The sequence below is a fragment of the Macaca thibetana genome, chromosome 18 (assembly GCF_024542745.1).
Source record: "Macaca thibetana thibetana isolate TM-01 chromosome 18, ASM2454274v1, whole genome shotgun sequence".
NCBI classification, from domain to species: domain Eukaryota; kingdom Metazoa; phylum Chordata; class Mammalia; order Primates; family Cercopithecidae; genus Macaca; species Macaca thibetana.
The window spans coordinates 62,664,093-62,686,224 of NC_065595.1; the positions used below are offsets into that span (position 1 = coordinate 62,664,093).

Consider the following 22,132-nt stretch of genomic DNA (forward strand, 5'->3'; position numbering starts at 1 on the left):
GCCCCGATAATTCATAGCCAGTTTTGATTTTTATTCTTTGGTTTTCAAATTCAGAAGCCCTGAAAAGAGTTTACATGCATAGAAAAATTGTGAGTAAATCCAAAATCATCAAAGACAGATTAAGATTACAAGTAAAAATTCACCATATGCTCCTTAAGAACCACCTTAGAAGCCGGGCACGGTGGCTCACTCCTGTAGTCCCAGCACTTTGGGAGGCCAAGGTGGGCAGATCACCTGAGGTCAGGAGTTCGAGACCAGCCTGGCCAACATGGCGAAACCCCATCTCTATTAAAAATACAAAAATTAGCCAGGTGTGGTGGTGCACGCCTGTAGTCCCAGCTACTTGGGAGGCTGAGGCAGGAGAACAGCTTGAACCCAGGAGGTGGAGGTTGCAGTGAGCCAAGATTACACCACTGCACTCCAGCCTGGGTGACAAAGCGGGACTCTGTCTCAAAAGAATAACCTTAGAGAAATAAGTGGGTTTATCTTGTCAGCTACCTCCACAGTGCTATGCAGGCATCTGATCAACATTAGAAATAATAGAAAAGAAAGGAGAAGGAGGCAGATACTCTGGGTGACAGTGACATTCGTGTAGTGTTTATATTGCAACCTAAGGTGCATTTATCACCACTCCTGAAGATAAGAAAAAAGCATGCAAATACCTGCACCAGAGAGTAAAACTGAAATATCTTTTTTAATTGGCTCAATTATTTTCATACTTCCGCTCTCTATGGCAGATATTTGTGACATGTGACAGGAAAGTTCTCAGTTTAAGGACCACAAAGCCACTGACAATTGCAATAGGATATATTATGGAAGGAGAAAGAGTGCTTATTCCTTACGGAAAGAAAGTATCTCCTGCCCCCTGTTGGGTAGTATCTGGCATCCAATTCTTTCTTTTGTTTGGTGTCAGAAAACACATTGATGCAACTTGCTTATGCTCTCTGGTAAAAAAATAAATTAATTAAAAAAGAAAGGAAGAAAGAAAGAAAAGAAAGAGAGAAAGAGGAAGGAAGGAAGGAAGGAAGGAAAGGAAGGAGAAAGAAAAAAGAAAGAGAAAGAAAAGAGAGAAAGAAGAAAGAAAGGAAGAGAAGGAAAGGAAAAGAAAGAAAGAGAAAGGAAAAAGAAAGAGAGAAAGAAAGAAAGAAAGAAAGAAAGAAAGAAAGAAAGAAAGAAAGAAAGAAAGAAAGAAAGAAAGAAAGAAAGAAAGAAAGAAAGAAAGGGAGAGAGGGAGGGAGGGAGGGAGGGAGGAAGGAAGGAAGGAAAGAAGGAAGGAAGGCAGGCACATTCAGGCCTTAGCTCATACGAGGGGTAGAGATGGGAGTTTTAGTTACTTTGTAAAAGGCAGCATTGCTTCCAATCACAAAATCCTGCCCTGCTGTGTGAAGTTCATTGATGGAAGCTAATTTTTACCTAACTTTTATCATCCATAGCATTTATAGACATATGTTTGGTAAGTATATATGTTGACTAAAATGCAATACTTCATATAAAATAAAGACCCATTTGCATAATAGGATTATAGAGTATTATCATGTAGCATATATACACAAGAATGTTTTTTCTTCCCACACATACAAATTCATCTCAATACCCTTCTTCACTCTTTGGAAACCTATACAATCTTACAGATGTCTTCACTGACTCTTGCATATGGTGGTTCTGTGTGTTTCACTAGAGGTGAACTTAACTTTGTGTAATGAATTCTGTTAGTTTTCATAAAGATAACATACCACGTGACACGAGGTTCTGGCCAGCCTGCTATGGAGCAGTGCAATTTTACATTCTCCTTCTCCCAAACCGTGTGGGAGCGAGGTTTAATGATAAACTCAGGAGCGTGGAGAAGATGGTCTTCATTCAACTTAGCATGATATGCCTCGGTTTCTTCTAACTGAAATAACAAATAAGCAAACATATTACCAAAATACCACTAAATCAAAGTGACTTTTGGTGCTAAAATAACAAGTAGAAGCCAAAAGTTTTATTTTTCCATTTGGAAGCTTAATTTTGTTTAGAGAAAATGCACTCCCTTCTCCCTTTTAAGAACAGAGGTAGTTATTTGACATTTAACATTCCAAGCTTAAGCAACATCTTTGATTTCTTTTTCTTTTTCTTTTTTTTTTTTTTTGGCCTGGGCTGGAGTACACTGGTGCAACCTGGCTCACTGCAGCCTCTTCCTCCCAGGTTCATGCAATTCTCGTGCCTCAGCCTCCCGAGTAGCTGGGATTACAAGCACTCACCACCATGCCTGGCTAATTTTTGTATTTTTAGTAGAGATGGGGTTTCACCATGTTGGCTAGGCTGATCTCGAACTCCTGACCTCAAGTAATTCTCCTGCCTTGGCCTCCCAAAATTGGGATTACAGATGTGAGCCACCACATCTGGCCATATTTTACATAGAGGAGTATTTTACTTACAGTATTTTACTCCTGTAAGTAAAATACTCCTCTAAGGTGGATTTCTTAAGGCTCTTTAAAATCTTTAATTTCCTTAAAACCTAAAATTCCATGGAGTTTAAAACTATTGTTTGCTTTATTTGACCTACATATTAATATTTTAATGTCTTTCTCCTTGTTTTCTTATGTTTTGTTTCTCCAAAAGATCACATATTCTTCATTTGAAACACATCAGTCAGGTGCAGTGGCTCATTCTGTAATCCCAACATTTGGGGAGGCTGAGGTGGGTGGATCACTTGAGGTCAGGAGTTTGAGACCAGCCTTGCCAACATGGCGAAACCCCATCTCTACTTAAAAAAAAAAAAAAAAAAAAAAAAAAGAAAAATTAGCCAGGTGTGGTGGCGCATGCCTGTAACCCCAGCTACTTGAGAGGCGAAGGCAGGAGAATCGCTTGAACCCGGGAGGCGGAGGCTGCAGTGAGCTGAGATTGCGCCACTGCACTCCAACCTGGGGGACAGAGTGAGACTCCATCTCGAAGAAAAAAAAAGAAACAAATCCATCTACATCTACACACACACACACACACACACACACACACACCCCTTATGACATGCATTTCTACCTTTGTAAGTTACGTTAAACTGTCTTTTCTTACTGTTTTCCTCAGGGACAGGCGTTCTGCCTTTTCTCGAATTGCAACTTTCCTTGACTTCTTTTCAAAAGTTTCTTCCTGTTGAAGAGTGGACGTGGCCTGTTTGGAAACCACGGACTGCTTGGATGCCATGGATTGCCTGGATGCTGTGGACTGCTTGGATGTCATGGACTGCTTAGATGCCGTGGACTGCTTAGATGCCGTGGACTGTTTAGATGTTGTGATTCCTTCCTCAGTAGCAAGAAGATTCCTCTGGGCTATATAAGCAGCAGCTTCTTTAATTCTTTCTTCTTCCGTATCTGTAATTCCACTGACATGCTTTTGACTAAAACACAATAATGGCAAAATGTAGATGTTGTGGATGGCAGTGATAAGATTGAGTAATTTTTACTAAGTTCAAAGTACCACACCTCAGACACTGTATCCTGCACCAAAAGAAAACCCGATATAGAAAAAGCAGGTAAATCAGAAGCTGACGCTTCATGTAAGGTGAGGAAGTGTTCCTCACCTTAACAAATAACAATAATAATAATAATGATAACAGTAATTATAACACCTATGATGGCCCTGGTGCTTTTCACATACATGATCTTGTTTCAGCCCCATATAAACCCTATGAGATAAACTTTTTTTTTTTTAAGATGGAGTCTCGCTCTTGTTGCCCAGGCTGGAGTGCAATGGTTCAATCTCAGCTCACTGCAACCTCGGCCTCCTAGGTTCAAGCAATTCTCCTGCCTTAGCCTCCCAAGTAGCTGGGATTACAGGCTACCATGCCCAGCTAATATTTTGTAATTTTAGTAGAGACAGGGTTTCACCATGTTGGCCAGGCTAGTCTCGAACTCCTGACCTCAGGTGATCCTCCAGCCTTGGCCTCCCAAAGTGCTGGGATTACACTCGTGAGCCACCATGTCCGGCCAAGATAAATTATTATTTCTGGTTTAGATATATGGTAACGAGGTTCAGAGAAGTTAGATAACTTGCCCAAGGTCGTCTCACGGATTGTCTTAGTGTGTTTAAACATGATTTTGTTTACAATAAAAGATTATGGTTCCTTTCCAGAAAAGCCATATTGTCAAATGAGATCTAGTTTGTTTGCCTGTGACCCTGATACATGAGTAGGAGCTTGATCTGGATTCTGTCACTTTGCTGATATAATGCACTGCCTGGAGTTGTTGCAGTATGAATAAGTTCTGAATGTACATGAGGTTCCTTATGTCTACTGGGTTTCTTTCTAAGATAATATATGTTGTGTGTGCATATACTATGTGTGCACCTATAGTATATACTAAGAAATTATCAAACTTGTGATGGAAGTGGTGACATTTATAAATGTGACTCGTTATTATTCATAATTGATGACAATAGTGAGGGAGTGGTAACATCTCAAGTTCAATGCCTACTGTGGCAGTTTATGATAGAATCTGTGCTGTGATTTATTCATGTTGTTTAAAAATATTTGAATTATTTTAACATATTTCAATGCCTTTTGTTGTAAAGCCCCTCAAATGTTTTAGTGAAAGATTATATCGAGGATTCTCTTGAAATTGAGTCTCCTTAGACCTCTTACGTCAGAATTATACATTCCAAGAATGATTGCTTCAGTATGTAAGCAAATGCTGCCATTGTGTTAGCAAGTTCCTAGCATCTAAATCTATGTCGCTTGCTGAGGAATAAGATTCCACATTTGCCAAGTTTGGGGTTTCTCATGGACTATTCCTAAAACATCTGGCAGACGAGATGAGTCCATGTTGTTTCTGACTAAATGTAGTGAGTAAATTTTAAGTTTTTTCCTCTCTCTCTGTAAATATTAATAAGAGAATCCCTACTATGGATGTTAGTAATATGTCCATTATTATTTGAGGGGGAGGAGGAAGATGAAAGATTTTTAGTTTAGTGTCCTCACATAATGACTTCTCAATCTTTTTTGAACAAGATAGGAAGTGAATGAATTACTAACTGAATACAAAACAAACCATGGAGAATTTGCTTGGAATTCTCTATAGAAGTCAACATACAATAGGGAGATGTGAAATGAGCTTTGTGATCTGTTTCAATTCATGTAATGATGGATCATATTCAATGCTAGTCTTGCCCCAGGCTCCAAGTAAGAGAACTTTATGTTTAAGTTCTCATTACTACTGATACTGGATAGGTTGGCACAGCTCTAGAGGGCCAAACGAAGTGATAGTCTCCTTGCCTTTTCCGTTTACAAAGAAGCCAAACTTCGGAAAAAAAACCTTGTAATTATTTCACATGAGAACTCAACTACACTTAAAAAGTATGTTAGACCCAGGGCAGTAGGGATATTCTCCTTTAAGTAAAAGTCAGGATTTATCAGTGATAACCCTTCTATAATCTGGACACAAAAGTAAAACTGTGAGGCTAACATGTTGACAAAAGTATACTACTACGAAGTAAAACTAAATTTAAAATCTCCCAGTACTCTGCGAATCTGTGACAATCTCAATTCAAAATCTCTTGCCAACAGAAAGTTTACTCAATTTATTAGAATATAAGTGGAATTTTCAGGTGCCATGCAGAGGAAATGGTGTTTTCTAGAAGCACAGTGTGAGTGCAGAGGGCATGTCCACTGCATTGACCAGGCCTACGTGGGACTTTCAATTCTTTCCCTCCCAGGCATGCAGCTTTCAGCAAGTCACTCTGCCATGATTTCCTTGTCCAAAACGTTGATATATTAATATCTCTGCAGGGTTGTATGGAGAATTTAGCAAGATGGTTTATATAAAGCACCTTGCATGAGTCCCAGCAAATAATAATAGACACTCAACAAATGTTCATTTTTTTCCATCCTCTTCTCAGATTGTTGATACTGCCAAAACCGTTGTGAAATGTTATTTTTGACACAGTAATAGAGTATAGGTGATGACACCGTATAAGATATAATGGAGAACTAGAAATAAAGCCTAGAAAATCAATTTTTATTCACATCTTTTTTTTTTTTTTTTTGAGAGGAGTCTCGCTCTGTTTCCCAGGCTGGAGCGCAGTGGCGCGATCTCTTGGCTCACTGCAACCTCCACCTTCCAGGTTCAAGCGATTCTCCTGCCTCAGCCTCCCGAGTAGCTGGGATTACAGGTGCCTGCCACCACACCCAGGTAATTTCTGTATTTTCAGTAGAGAAGGGGTTTCACTGTGTTAGCCAGGATGTTCTCAATCTCCTGACCTCGTGATCCGCCCACCTTGGCCTCCCAAAGTGCTGGGATTACAGGCGAGAGCACCACGCCCGGCCTCACATCTTCTTTTATCAGTTTATTTGGTAAATGATCACTTCCTGAGACTGGCCCAGAAGAGACAAATAGTTTGGTGTGGACAGAGCAGGGAGAAGATGTTAGGAGTAAGAAGCTTCATTTCATGCCCTGCCAGGTGGAGTCATGTCACGTAGGCTAGTGTTAAGCTGATGTGGTTTTAAAATGATTTTTTGAAACAGAGTGGGAAAAATACCGGAGACAAAAGACTTTACCCCTCTAGCCTACCATCACTTATAAGGAATGCGAGTTACATTAAGCTACTGTGAAGAGGACAAATGGCTGGACATGCATACTTAGCAGCGAAAGCGTGTTTGTCTGGAAAGTTCACTTTAGAAAATCAGAGAGAGCAAAGATATCAGCTAAAAAGCCAAAAATAGAATGTTATTTATCCCTTTACCTTCCTAATTGGGTTCAGAGCAATTATGACATTAGCCTCCGACACAAGTCAGAAAGGAACTGTCAGAGGGCAATGGAAAGAAAAACACAGGCAACAGATGTAGGTCACCATCAATCACAACCAAATTATTTCCTGACTTCCAAGAGGATCTACTTTTCCATGACATTTGCTCTTAGAGGATGGCCTCACTTTGAGCGTCACCTGAGCTATGGGAATAACTCTGTGTTCAAAGAGAAGTAAACAGGAGATGAGCCAGAAAGTTCCTGTTGAGCTTTAATCTTGGTGTCCAGGACAAGTCTCCTTTCAAGATTCCTTTGAATATTATTAATGCTCAAAAATAATGTTATGTAATAAAGATAGAAAATTGGCATCACACAGACTTGTGATTTAGTGATTATTTTGTTTGAAGTTTTCCTCAAAGCAAATAGCAATCTATTTCCCATTGAACAAGGCATTCAAATTATGATGAGATTTTTTCCCCCAGTGAATAATAATTAAAACCACATTGATAACCAAGATATTTTTCAGCTACCTAAACGTGTCATCTTGGGTTTTTTTTAAAGTTCACCCAGGCCAGGTGTGGTGGCTCATGCCTATAATTCAAGCACTTTGGGAGGCCAAGCAGGGAAGATCACTTGAGCCCAGGAGTTCAAGACCAACCTGGGTGATATAGTGAGACCCCATTTCTACAAATAATTTTTTTTTAATTAGCTGGGCGTGGTGGCTCGTGCCTGTGGTCCCAGCTACTCGGGAGGTTGAAGTAGGAGGATTGCCTGAGTCTGGGAGGTTGAGGCTGCAGTGAGCTGTGTTTGTGCCACTGCACTCCAGCCTGGGTAGCAGAGTGAGACCCTATCTCAGAGAGAGATATATACATACACACACACACACACACGCACACATACACACACACACACACACAGAGTAATAAAAATTCACCCAACATTTTACAGTTTTGAAGCTTTCTTTTTACTCTGGCTATCCTGTCCAATCACTAGCATTCCAGGATCCACTTTCCATTCCAGCTAGTTTTATAATCAGCATTAAGTTCTGATCATTCTTGTTTGTCATGTAGCCATCCTATGTAATGGCAAAATTTCTGAAAAGGAAATCCCTTTTAACATAATTATCACGTCTCTCTCAGTGCATGGTTCTGAGCTTCCTCAGATCTTACTCAATCAGTATATAGTAAGTGCTTAATAAAAGGTTAGCTGCTTTTACTATAATCTGACAAGTGCTCAATAAATGTTAGCTGCTATTTCTATAATCTGTCCACAGCAATTATGACTATAATCTGCTACTCCTATAGCACTTACTACATACTTCTTAATAATTAAAGCCAGGAAGAACAAGCACACTCACCGTCCCGAGAAAATGGGTACCATGTAGTCACTGGGCAAATTTTCTTTCTCTTCTCCAGACAGAAGGCTGTGCTTGGCTCTCTTTGGTTTGGGGCTCAACTTGGATGAATAATCATCTAACAGTAGACTGGAATCTGTAAGTCTGAAATAAACCACCTAACATCAGACAATAATAACAAAAAAAAAGGCATTTACAACATTCAAAATACTGATACAGGAAGTTTTAATTTGGGAGAAATTTTACCAAATCCTAGATCTCTAATGTTATAATTATCTTTTAACTTTAGAATCAAAGTAGAGTTAGAAAGATTTCAAATAACAGACTCTATAGAGACAGAAAAGAAAAATAGTGATAATAATTTTATGGCTCCAGTAATTTCATGGCTTTTTCCCCCACTTAAAGTTTCAAGGGAAAACAGTGATGCTTTTATGATAGTTCTAAATGCCCTTTTGTGTTAATGTCATGTTGGAAATCTAGGCAGACTATATAAATGGTTTTGATACATGGTGCATCCAAATTCTTTTGGGAGCTTATTTAAAACGCACACTTTTCTAGATAGATCCATTCTGATGTAGGACCCTTGGTTTACACTGAGACCTTTATGTATTATAGGTGACTCCTGCCTTTGAAGGGATGTGAGGCTTATTAAATAATAGAGTTAATATATTTTATGTGAACACATGATGCCGATTGACTCAGTGATTCACAAGGGTGTGATAAAGAAGCCTTTGGTCAGTTCTGTCTTCCTATGCACACTGGTGCAAATGTGCACTTGGAGGTAGTTAGTGTTCTAATAAACCAAAAAAATGACTAGGGAAGTGGAAAACATGAGAGCAGAGATAGCAGAGAAAAGGGATTGATGAAATGAAAAGAATAGTGTTAATTTGTATAGTTCTTGAATGAAATGAAATGCATTCTTATACAAACATACACAATTTGGCATAAACTTCAGGAGTTCATGGACTCCCTGAAGTCAATCCGTGAACTCGGGGCTAAAAGTCCCTAATCTACACAGTAAGGAAAGATGTTAACAATAGGAGTCTGTATAGGAACTCTTCTGTACTATCCTTTTAATCATTTTGTAAATTTGAAACTATTCTTAAAAAAAAAAAGTTAATTTTTTTTAGAAGCCCCCGGTCTAGAGGATCTCTAAAGACAAGGTGAAGAGGGGTATTATGTCATGGGAAAAGCCAAGCTACCCAGTTGAAATAGGAAAACCTTCCAAACCTTGACCATTTCCTAATCTTCGAAAATCATTTGAAAAAGCAAAAGGGATTACCTAATCCAAAGCAGAAGAGAGGTCAAGCATATACATGGTACAAAATGGATATATGATGATGCGAGAAAACAAGTAGCACAGGGCTTTGACATGCAGGGCAGGCAGCAGCACCTTGAATCCTCCCGGGAGGTCTCCTGGAAATGGCCTAACTCTTCCTTCCCCATATCTACCCCCTCCCCCAGAGGTGAATATCTATCTCTTTTTCTATGATCAGCATTAAAACTAAAGGTTAGAACTTTGAATTCAAGCTTGTGGATTGGTTACCAACTGGAAGCCATGGTGACATTTGTTCCTGGCTGGCTGTCCTGGGCAGCAGCAAAACGATTGCATTCTATACCCCGGCAGGTCACGAAGTACAGGCTGTGCTTATACAGGTCTAAGTTTAAAGTGGTATTTTCCCTCACCTCTTTATTCCATTACCATCCAAAATAAAATAATTATGGGGCTTAAGAGTTTCATTTTTTCCCCCATTTCGAACAGCTGGATTCCAATTTCTCTCCTATTTTTCTGCTTTTGCTTTTCTCTCTTTACTCATTCTAGTGGCTACAGGAGATTCTCATGAGTTCATTATTTTTTGACATTTATTACATCAAAATAGCTATGATTTCTTATTCTTTTCATTGCATTGCTCCTTTTTCTGTCATTTATCCTTTAAGACAAATTCTTAAAATAATGCATTTATTACATAGAATGTGCTATAATATGAGTACTCCATTCTCACAAGTAAATCACAGGAGCTGTTTTTTTTTCTTGTACATCATTCCAATGTAGGAGCCGACTTTTTAATAGTTGAACTTTATGCTAAAGACTCATGGCCCTTTCATCAGCTTCCACTTCATATTTCATTTGGAACAGAAGAATTTTTAAAAAGCATTATGATGCTATGTGTTATATAGTACTGCTTAGAAAATGAAGATCTCCACTTTTATTATGCTAATATTTCTTCGAGACTTTGATTTCTAATAAAGAGTATATGAAGAACTAGATGTTAAAATACAATGCGAACTGATGATTTAGTAATGCTAAGACATTTATTTATTGAGGCTAGCAAACAAAACTAAATCAGGCCGGGCCGCGGTGGCTCAAGCCTGTAATCCCAGCACTTTGGGAGGCTGAGATGGGCGGATCACGAGGTCAGGAGATCGAGACCATCCTGGCTAACCCGGTGAAACCCCGTCTCTACCAAAAAAATACAAAAAACTAGCCGGGCGATGTGGCAGGTGCCTGTAGTCCCAGCTACTCAGGAGGCTGAGGCAGGAGAATGGCGTGAACCCGGGAGGCGGAGCTTGCAGTGAGCTGAGATGGCGCCACTGCACTCCAGCCTGGGGGACAGACGAGACTCCGTCTCAAAAAAAAAAAAAAAAAAACTAAAACAGAGAGATACAAACTTTAAAGAAAGTGACTGTTATAATAAGCATAATTATCTTAAGAAAAACATCCATAGTCTATTTTGTCATGATCCATGACCTCTGAAGTCCAACATCTTACTCTATCGAATTTTAAAGTTGAAAAATGTTTCTAGAGGAGTTACATATAATATGTAGATTTTAAATTTCTTTGATCTTAAATCAAAGAGCTAAATAAAGGCTTGCTAACCCCTTGGGCTTTTATGTATTTAAATTTTGAAAATAAGCCAACAACTTACTTCTGAGTAGTTACCAAACTTAATATGTATGGATTGGTGTCCGTCGTTACCTATTAAAACTAGATGTAGTGTTTTTTAATGTGCTTAGCTTAAATCTTGAAGCTTTCTGAATTTTGATGAAAGCAATCAAATTAAGCAAAAGGCAAGGGTTAATTGTGTGTGTGCACAGGTATCTATGAGCCTGTAACTGTATCTATATCTAGGTACATCTTTTTGTACTCCCCACCAATTATGCTAGTCCTTGTTAATATGTCTGCAGTTAACAGATTTTAAATACATATCCTGCTGTGTAGGACATTATCACATACATCTATGACTGGTAGCACCACAGGGAAGAGACGTAGCCAAGGTACAACATGCACTCTCTGGAAATATTCCAGGAATTCAGAAGTAGACTTACACCTGCGTCTAATTCAAATACTGAAGAGAAAATATTATAACCCCCTGCTTATTCAACTTCATAACAGGAAAAGCAAGAATAAAACCATTTATAGAATTTCAGAGCTGAAAGCGGACTTGGGGATATTTATACCAGGCCCTTGATTTGACAGATGTGGAAAGCAAAGCCTGGAGAGTGTTTGTAAGTCACCCATGCTCACACAGTGAGTTGGTGGTGAACTGGGACTGGCACTCATCTCTTCTTGATTTTCAGGTTAGTGTTCTTTTCACTATACCAGTCATCTCCAACGTTTTTTTTTGAGACGGAGTCTCATTCTGTCGCCCAGGCTGGAGTGCAATGGCGCGATCTCAGCTCACTGCAACCTCTGCCTCCCGAGTTTAAACAATTCTCCTGCCTCAGCCTCCTGAATAGCTGGGGTTACAGGCGCACGCCACCATGCCCGGCTAATTTTTGTACTTTTTAGTAGAGACGGAGTTTTGCCATGTTGGCCAGGCTGGTCTCAAACTCCTGATCTCAGGTGATCTGCCTCCCTCGGCCTCCCAAAATGCAGGGATCTCCAACTTTTATGATCAAGTACTCTTAATTTTTAAAATTGGGGGCATACTACCTACATATGTTTATTTATAAGTTCTATCCATATACTACTGTATAAATAGTCCAATTTTATGAAACATTCAATCAATAGAAAAAAGCTAAAGATCGCATTTGATTTTTTTTTAAAAAAAAGAAGTGTTACAGCCAGGTGCAATGGCTCACACCTGTAATCCCAGCACTTTGGGAGGCTGAGGCAGGCGGATCACGAGGTCAGGAGATCAAGACCATCCTAACTAACATGGTGAAACTCCATCTCACTAAAAAATACACACACACACAAAAAAAATAGACGGGCGTGGTGGCAGGCACCTGTAGTCCCAGCTACTTGGGAGGCTGAGGCAGGAGAATGGCATGAACCCAGGAGGCAGAATTTGCAGTGAGCCGAGATCACGCCACTGCACTCCAGACTGGGCAACAGAGCGAGACTCCGTCTCAAAAAAAAAAAAAAAAAAAAGTGTTACTATTTCGTTCTATACCCCAGTGGCTTGCCTTTGTGGACTGCCCAGTTTGGAGACCATAAAACCATGTCATACTGTCCATGATGACTTTGATGTTGATTCGTTGTTCCTGAATTTATTCACCTAAATTGAAGTTATAAAATAATCAGTTACAGCTAAAATAAAGCACAAAAAAAGTCATTAAACTGAACATAAAATAAAATGTTGGCCCCCTAAAGTTATGTTTATAATCACCATATAATTTGGGGAAATTGTTCCAGGTTTACTAGGATGAATAAATGTATTCACGTTTATGGGAAGTGTAGACCTGCATAATGGCTATGTTACTTTCTGAAAACATTCTGACAGCCTATCAGCATGTTTCAGAGAAAGGATGAACTGTGGGCATTGTCTCCACTGACTGTGCTCCCAAAGCCAGCATCACCCATCCTTACGTGCTCAGGGTTAGGCTGCATTATTGGTTTCTCTGTCTTTCCCACTGCCTGTGACTACCTGAGAAGAGGGATGGTCTCAGTGATCTTCATATCCTCAGCATTGTACCCAGTGCCTGACACAACTCAATAAATGTTTATTGAATGAAGTGAAATAAAGATTTATGACCAGGTGCAGTGGCTCACACCTGTAATCCTAGCACTTTGGGAGGCCGAGGCGGGTGGATCACGAGGTCAGGAGTTCAAGACCAGCCTGGCCAAGATGGTGAAACCCCGTCTGTACTAAACATACAAAATTTAGCTGGGCATGGTGGCGGATGCCTAGAATTCCAGCTACTCAGGAGGCTGAGGCAGAGAATTCCTTGAACCCAGGACGGGGAGGTTGCAGTGAACTGAGATGGCGCCACTGCCCTCCAGCCTGGGCGACAGAGGGAGACAGCATCACAAAAAAAAGAAAAAGAAAAAAAAAAAAAAGATTTATTCTCCTGTAACCAACCCTAGCGCAAAGATTCTCAACCCTGGTTTCACATCAGAATCAGATGAGGAATGATTAAAAATGGCTGAGGCAGAGGTGGGACTTCCAGTATGGTGGAAGGAATAGTTCCTCAGCTCCTCTTTCCAAAGCAGTGATGATATAGAACACATTGTCAAAAATAACCAATCAGGGCTCTGAAAATCAATCAAAGGCATATGCTACACTGAGAAGTTATTCATAGAACAAACAAACAAATGAATTTCATGTATGAGCAGCGGGAGTCTGTGTGTCATTCCTGCCTACGCTTCTCCCATCCATTACTCCCAGCTTAGTCCATAAGGTAGTTCAACCAAGATGAGAAAAGGCATGAAAAGGAGCAGCCAGGGAAGAATGACTTGATTTGGGCACAATGTGATAAACCCCACATCCAGCAGCATTGTCAATAACAGTAGCAATCTAGGTGGCAAACAAACAAGGGAAGACCAGCAGCTCAGCTAGCCTGAGGTTACAATCAGGCTTGGGACAAGCAGCAGACTGGTAGATCAGCCAGAAATTTACCAGGAAAATCTGGAAAATAAAATAGTCATAGGGGCCTTCAGAAGCTCTCCATACAAATATGTGTAGGAAAGATTGGAGAGGCCCAATTTTTCCATACATCATTGGCTGACTGTAAACCTGTGCACACGTGCAGTGGACAGGCAAGAGAGCCTGGAATTAAGCAAAACCAGACTTACTTAAAAGTTACCTGCACACAGGCTGGGCACGGTGGCTCACGCCTGTAATCCCAGCACTTTGGGAGGCCGAGGTGGGTGGATCATGAGGTCAAGAGATCAAGACCATCCTAGCCAACATGGGGAAACCCCGTTTCTACTAAAAATACAAAAATTAGCTGGGCATGGTGGCACATGCCTGTAGGCCCAGCTACTTAGGAGGCTGAGGCAGGAGTATCGCTTGAACCTGGGAGGCGGAGGTTGCAGTGAGCCGAGATCGCACCAGTGCACTCCAGCCTGGGGGACACAGTGAGACTCCGTCTCGAAAAGCAAATAAAAAATTACCGGCACACTTTAACTGTGCTCCCCAACACACACACAGATCTACTGCCAGAGGGTGGAAGATTTATTGTCTTGAGCTGTCTGGGCACAATGTCTGACCACTCATTGGCCATTAATCTATGCAAACACAGTGTGATTCTTAGGAATTTAGGCTTAAAAACGAGAACAAGAATTTAAAAAACAAAACAAAGCTGAGCAGAGACACCTACAGCCACATAGTAGTTAAAGAGATTCTACAAGTATGTCCAGCCAAATTATTAAACAAAACTTGAGATCACGCCACTGCCCTCCAGCCTGGGCAACAGAGTGAGACTCCAGTTCAAAACAAAAACAAAAACAAAAAAACCCAAAAACAAAAAAACAAAACCAAAATACAGTAACAACACACTTTGAGGAAAATTCAGAATTCAGAATTGTAACAATGTATTATCTGACATGTCCCATTTTTAACAACAATAAAAGTTATGAGACATGCCAAGAAACAGGAAAATGTAACTCACACCAATGAGAAAATAGTAGTAAACCAAAATTGTCTCTGGGTTGTCCTTGATGTTGGGTTTAGCAAAGACTTCAAAGCAGCAATTATAAATATGTTCAAAAACTGAAGGAAACCATGTTTACAGAGTTAAAGGAATGTATTACAACAAGGACTCAACAAATAGAGAATGTCAACAAAGAAATATAAATTATAAAATAAAATCAAAGGACACTCTGGAGTTAAAGTGTACAATAACAAATGAAAATTTCTTAGAGGGACGCAACAGCAGATGTTAGATAAGGGAAGAAATAATCAATAAAGTTGAAAATAGAAATTACCCAGTCTAAAGCACAGAGAGATAAAAGAATAAAGAAAAATTAAAAGAGCCTCAGAAACCTGTGAGACGATGTCAAACATACTAACATGTGAGTAATGACAATGCCAGAAAGAGAAGAGACAGAGAAAGGGCAGGAAAATATATTTGAAGAAATAATAGACTAAAGCTTCCAAAATTTGATGAAAATACTAATCTGTGGATCCAAGACACTCAAAAAACCCAAGTAGAATAACACAGAAAGAGACACACAGACCTGGAAATATCGAAGTCAAACTGTTGAAAGTCAAAGCCAGAGAAAAACCTTGAAAGCATCAAGAGTAAAATGATTCTTTACACACAGGGGAACAATAATACTGTGAATGGTAGACTTCTCATCAGGAAAATTGGCACTGACATGACATATTTAAGTGCTGAAAAACAATGTCAATCAAGAATTCTATATCTGGCTGGGCGCAGTGGCTCATGCCTGTAATCCTAGCACTTTGGGAGGCCAAGGTGGGTGCATCACTTGAGGTCAGGAGTTTGAGACCAGCCTGTCTAACATTGTGCAACCCCGTCTCTACTAAAAATACAAAAATTAGCTGGGCGTGGCAGTGCACTCCTGTAATCCCAGCTACTCAGGAGGTTGAAGCAGGAGAATCACTTGAACCTGGAAGGCAGAGGTTGCAATGAGCCAAGATCATGCCACTGCACTCCAGCCCTGGCGACAGAGTGAGGCTCCGACTCAAAAAGAGAAAAAAATAAAAAGATTAAAGGTAATTTAATTGTAATTTAAACCCACATTAAAAAAATGGAGAACACCAGAAAGTAAATAATTGGGTAAATACAAAAGACAGTGTGTGTACATACACACATACACTCATGTGTATGCACATATATGTATATAAGCTTATACATACTATGTATATAAATTTATATGTATATAAGCTTATACGCATATATGTATGTAAATTTTTACGCATATATATTCTATTAAATTCTTTTTTTTTTTATTTTTTTATTTTTTTTAGACAGAGTCTTGCTGTGTCAACTAGGTTGGAGTGCAATGGCGTGATCATAACTCTGTAACCTCGACCTCCTGGGCTCAAGCCATCCTCCCACCTCAGCCTCCCAAGTAGTTGGGACTACAGGCACACATCACCATGCCCAGCTAATTTCTGTATTTTTTGTAGAAATGGGATTTCACCATGCTGCCCAGGCTGGTCTCAAACTCTTGAGTTCAAGTGATTCACCCACCTCAGCCTCTGAAAGTGCTGGAATTACACATGTGAGCCACTGCAACTGGCCTTCTCTTAAATTCTTTAAAAGACATAATATTGTAGAAAATATTTATTGCATTGTGTTGTTGGGTTTACAACATTCATAGTTGTAATATACTTGACAATAGTGCAAAGGAGGGAAAAGGAAATGAAGCTATATTAGAGAAAAGTTTCTATGTTTACTGGTATTCAGTGAGTATATATTATCTGAAGTAGATAGAGATAAGTTAGTATGTGTATTGCAATTCCTAAAGCAATCCCTAGGAAAATAGCTCAAAGAATATAGTCAAGAAACATAAGAATTAAAACGATACACTAAAAAGTTTCATTTAATACAAAATAAGGCAATAAAGGAGTAATTAAAGAGATATGAGATACACTAAAAAAAGTGGCAGACATAAATACAACTATATCAGTAATTTTATTAAATGTAAATGGAATTAAAAAACTGCAAGGAACAGGCAGAAGTTGTCAGACTGATTGGAAAAAAAAAAGATTCCACTAATTCACTTATATGCTGCTACAAGAGGCACACTCTAAAGACACATTTGTTAAAGTAAAAGGATAAAAAAGATATACCATGCAAATGGTAAGCTATATTAATATAAAACATAATATGCTTTACATCAAGAAATAACATTAGAAACAAAGAGAAACATTTCATAATGATAAAATGGTCAATTCCTCAGAAAAACATAATAATTATAAATGTATATACACCTAAAAACAGATCCCCAAAATACATAAAGCAAAAATGACAGAATTAAAAGAAATGTGAAACCGAAAAATAATGGTTGGAGACTTCAATATTCCACCCACAATAACTGATAGAATAACTAGATTTAAAACATCATCAGGAACATAAAATACTTGCAAAACACTATCAATTACCTTGACGTGACTGATCTTTCTTGAGTACTTTACCCAAGGACAATAGAATACTTATTGTTTTCAACATTCTCAAGGAGGGTTCTTATGGTAGTTCACAAAACAATCTAAATCAATTTAAAAGAACTAGAATCATGGAAAATATATCCCCAGATAACAGAAGAATTAAACAAGAAGCTACAATAGAAAAATATTTAGAAAATCCTCAAATATAAGGAAATTAACAACATACTTTTAAATAACCTATTGGTCAAAAATAAATCACAAAAGAAATTAGAAAATACTTTGAACTACATAAAAACAAAAACACAACTTATTAAAATATATGGGATATAGCTAAAGCAGTACTTAGAGGGACATATATAGCTTTAAGTGTTTGTATTAGAAAAGACGGTCTCAAACTAATAATCTAAGCTTCCATCAAAAGAAGCTAGAAAAAGATAAAACTAAACACAAAACAAGCAGAAGGACAATATAACAAAGATTAGAGGGGAAATAAAAAGAAAACAGAGAAACAATAAAATTAATGAAACAAAAGTTGGTTCTTTGGAAAGATCGTGACAATTAGTAAGGCTTTTGCTAAATTGACTACAAATAATAGAAGACACAAATTATTAAAATCAAGAATGAAAGAAGAGACATCACTAACAACCTTATAGGAATTAAGAGGCTCACAAAGAAATAATGTAGATGCCTTTATGCCAACAAATTAGACAACTTAGACAAAATAGGACTCCTATAAAGACTCAAATTACCAAAACTAACTCAAGAACAAATTTAAAAATCTGAAGAGATCAAGAACAAGTAAAGAACTCGAACTGGTAATTTAAAATTTTCCTACAATGAAAAGTCCATGCCCAAATAGCTTTGCTAATGAATTCTATCAAATACTTAAAGAAATAATACCAATCATTTATCTTTTTTTTCCCAAAAATAGAGAAGGGAACACTTTCTAACTCATTCTATAAGGTCAGTATTACGTGATATCAAAGCCAAACAAAGACATTATAATAAAAGGAAACTACAGACCAATATCCATCATGAATATAGATGCAAAAATCCTTCATAAAATATTAAGAAATAGAATCCAGCAATATAGACAACCAAGTGAAGATTATCCCAGAAATGCAAGGCTGATTTAACACATGAAAACCAATCAGTGTAATATACCATATTAATAGAATAAAAAACAAAAACCATACTATCATCTCAATAGATGCAGAAAAAGCATTTGACAAAAGTCAGCATTCTTATTAATAACTCTCAATAGAATAGAAATAGAAGGGAACTTCCCTAACCTGATAAAGGACATCTATGAAAAATCTACACCTAATGTCATATTTAATGGTAAAAATAAAATGCTTTCCTCTTAAGACTGAAACAAGGCAATGATCTGCTCTTACCACTTTTATTCAACATTGTACTGGAGGTTCTAGTCAGGGTAATTAATTTTTAAAAAATTGAAAAGATGTAAGTCCACCTTTTGTTACAGATGATATAATCCGATGTGTAGAAAATCCTAAAAAATACACACACAAAAATTGCTAGTACTAATAAATGAGTTCAGCAAGGTCATAGGATATAAAATCAAAACACAAAAATCAATTATATTTCCATATACTAGCAATGAATAATCCAAAAATTAAATTAAGACATCTCCATTCACAATAGCATCAAAGTGAATAAGATATTAAGGAATAACTTTAACAAAGAAGTATAACACTTGTACATTGACAATTACAAAACATTATTATGATAAGTGAAAGAACAACTAAATAAGTAAGCATTCCATGTTCATGGAATGGAAAACTCAACATTATTAAAATGATACATTTTTTCAAAATTGATCTACAGATTCAACATGATCCTAATCAAAATCCTAGTAGACTTTGTTCTTTGTAGAAATTGACAAAATGATTCTAAAATTTATATGGAAATATGAAGGAACTACATAGGCAAACAATATTGTAAAAGAAGAACTAAGAGGACTTACATTCACCAGTTTCAAACTTTTTATAAAACAGTATGGTACTGGTATAAGAACAAGCATATAGATTAATGGAACAGAATTGATAGTCCAGAAATAAACCTCTACATTTATGGTCAATTGATTTTTGATAAAGGTATCAAGAAATTTAATGGGGGAAGGGATAATCTTTTTAACAAACGTTGCTGGGGCAATCAGTTGTATTGTACACCCATATGTGAAAGGATGAATTTAGAGCTTTACTCAATATTATACACAAAAAGTTACTTCAAAATGCATCACAGTTCTAAATATTAAGCGCTGAAATGATAATACTCTTAGAAGAAAAGATGAGAGAAACTCCCTAAGGTGTTGACTTAGTCAAAGAGTTCTTAGATATAATACCAAAAGCATGATTTGAAAAGAACAAAATTGTTGAACTGAACTTCATCAAAATTAAAAACTTCTGGTCTTGGAAAGACACTGTGGTGAAGAGAAGGAAAAGACAAGGCACAGAATATGAGAAAATATTTGCAAACATATCTAATAAAGAACTTGTATCCAAACTATTTAAATAACTATGACAACTCAATAAGAAAAAAATCCAATTAAAAAATGGGCAAAAGATTTGAATAGGCATTTCACTAAGGAAGATACAGAAATGGCTACTAAATGCAAAAAAGATGGTTAACAAAATTGGTCATTAAGCAAATGCAAATCAAAACCACATTACACACAAACCTCTATTACACATACATTATAATGGCTGTAATAAATAAGACAGAAAATAATAAATGTTGGCATGGATGTGGATAAACTAGAATCTCCATACATTTTTGTGGGAATGTAAAACAGTACAACAACTTTGGAAAACCACTGGGTAGTTTCTTACAGAGTTAAATGTAAACTTAGCATACAACCCAGCTGATATTTCAGAAAGTGCATGAGAAAGTTTATTTCAAACATTATTGAATAATCTCCTTGTTCAATCGTTCACTATATATATATATATATCACTATATATATATATATATATATATATAAATAAAACATGTTATATGTTACAATACCACTGAAATCCTCACAGGTTTATTTCTTAACATTCTGTAGCAATTTCATTTATTCGACAAAAAAACTTACTGAGTATCTACTGTGTGTAAAATACTGTGTTTGGCACTGGGGTAGGAGTAGGATACAAAGATAAATGTAAAACCCTTGTATTCTGAGAGCTTTACGTCTAGTAAGGGAGTAAATATATGATGTCAATCAAGGAAGAAAGGATGGAAGAACACAAAGAAGGCAGGCCAGTAACCACAAAGCCAGTGCAAACAAAATGTGAATTCACACACTCGAGAACGAGTTTCTGTCTAGAGTTATCAGGGAATCCTTTGTGGAAGAGCTGGACGTTGAAAGATGGGTAGGACATCCCAGGATGAAAAGCTCTGTTTTTAATGCTGACCTATCTATGTGTTGTCATTAGGCTTTACTGAGTGGCCACAAAAGAGCTGAATTCATTTTTTCTATTCTAACAACGTTCCTTTAAAAACTTCATCTTTACATATATTTACAGCTCAGTACTGTTCACATATATGCAAGATGATCAGTCGTTTACTGGAAGAGAGAAAGAGGCCATGTTTTTAAGCTGTGGGTCAAGCTTTTTCTGGGCCTCCTCTGGGCTGTCTTTGCTCCGGTTAGCTGCTCCTCTGCAGAGCTTCAGCATCTGAATTATGGCTGTCATCTTCAGGACCCAGTGCAGAGTCACTGGGAATTTGCATTCTCTTTTCTACTCTCTACTTTTCTATCAGCCACAATTTCCTCTTTGCAAAACCTGAAAAATGATGCTGTTCTTTGGACTTTTGTGAAAACGTTGTTTTGGAGCTACTTTTGATTGACAGCAGTTTGGTTTTGTGCTCCTCCTCCTTTGATACAGGCAATCCCGGTGGCCTAACACCTACTGATTTTTCATTCTCCCATTTCCCAGTCTTGACACACACGGAGGTTTCAGGAGAACATCAAAGTTCATGGACAAGTAGGAAGCTGAAAAGAGTCCTCTTTTTGCTAATATGCTTTTCAGGAAAAGTTTCTTATGGTACAAACCTGAATTTATTTAGATCGACATGATCCTTGAAATTTATCGACAGGTAGCATCATAATAAATACTATGATGTCAAAATAAATAACCTTCCCTTGGATTTTAATTTTTTTGCATTATTTATCTTACACTAATCTCTTCTCTTCATTTTGCTCTTAGCCATAGAAATATCTCACTTTTAGCTTTTTTTAAATTAAAAAAAACTAAATAGGAATACAACCACAATTTTTTCATTTAATTTATTGCTTTATTTTTTCCATGATTTAAATTTCCATTGCTATTTTTACTCGCTTTTTACTCGCTTTTTCGGTAACTTTCCACAGTTAGTGTATAGCCATGATATAAAAACAAATGTCCTAGGAATGCAGAATATTCATTTGTTCTAGAAAAGGTGAATGTGTAAAACTCTGAGAGAATTAAATATCGTATGGTTCTTATCTATATACATCCTTCAGTTTTTATTCACTTCTGACTACTCCATAAGTGAATTTAATCAGACTAGATTATGGTTTTTAGGCAGGAGTAAAAGAGTTTACCCCATATTTCCTAGACATTATAGTATAAAGACACTTGACAATAGTACCAGGAAATGCCTTATGAAGTCTAAGGTTGTTTCTTTGTGAACTGAGGTGTCCAGGGTTTGTCAAAGCAGGTCTTATTCACTTATTTATAATGCAGCCCAGACGCCAACATCCCACTCTACTTTGG

At 37.6% G+C, this 22,132-nt stretch overlaps 2 protein-coding genes across 17 annotated transcripts in view; one reads left to right on the forward strand and one right to left on the reverse strand.

Annotated features, from left to right (window-relative positions):
- Window positions 1–22,132, forward strand: part of LOC126941171 (myosin regulatory light chain 12B) — a 392,918-nt gene that overhangs the window by 297,051 nt on the left and 73,735 nt on the right. The window lies entirely within an intron of this gene.
- Window positions 1–22,132, reverse strand: part of MYOM1 (myomesin 1) — a 177,807-nt gene that overhangs the window by 111,910 nt on the left and 43,765 nt on the right. For all 4 annotated transcript variants that reach the window (XM_050767428.1, XM_050767432.1, XM_050767429.1 and 1 more), the window contains 3 exons: window positions 8,071–8,211; window positions 3,052–3,373; window positions 1,734–1,891 (listed from right to left, as the gene is read on the reverse strand). In XM_050767428.1, the coding sequence (XP_050623385.1) occupies window positions 1,734–1,891; window positions 3,052–3,373; window positions 8,071–8,211 (621 nt within the window). The remainder of the gene's footprint in view (window positions 1–1,733; window positions 1,892–3,051; window positions 3,374–8,070; window positions 8,212–22,132) is intronic.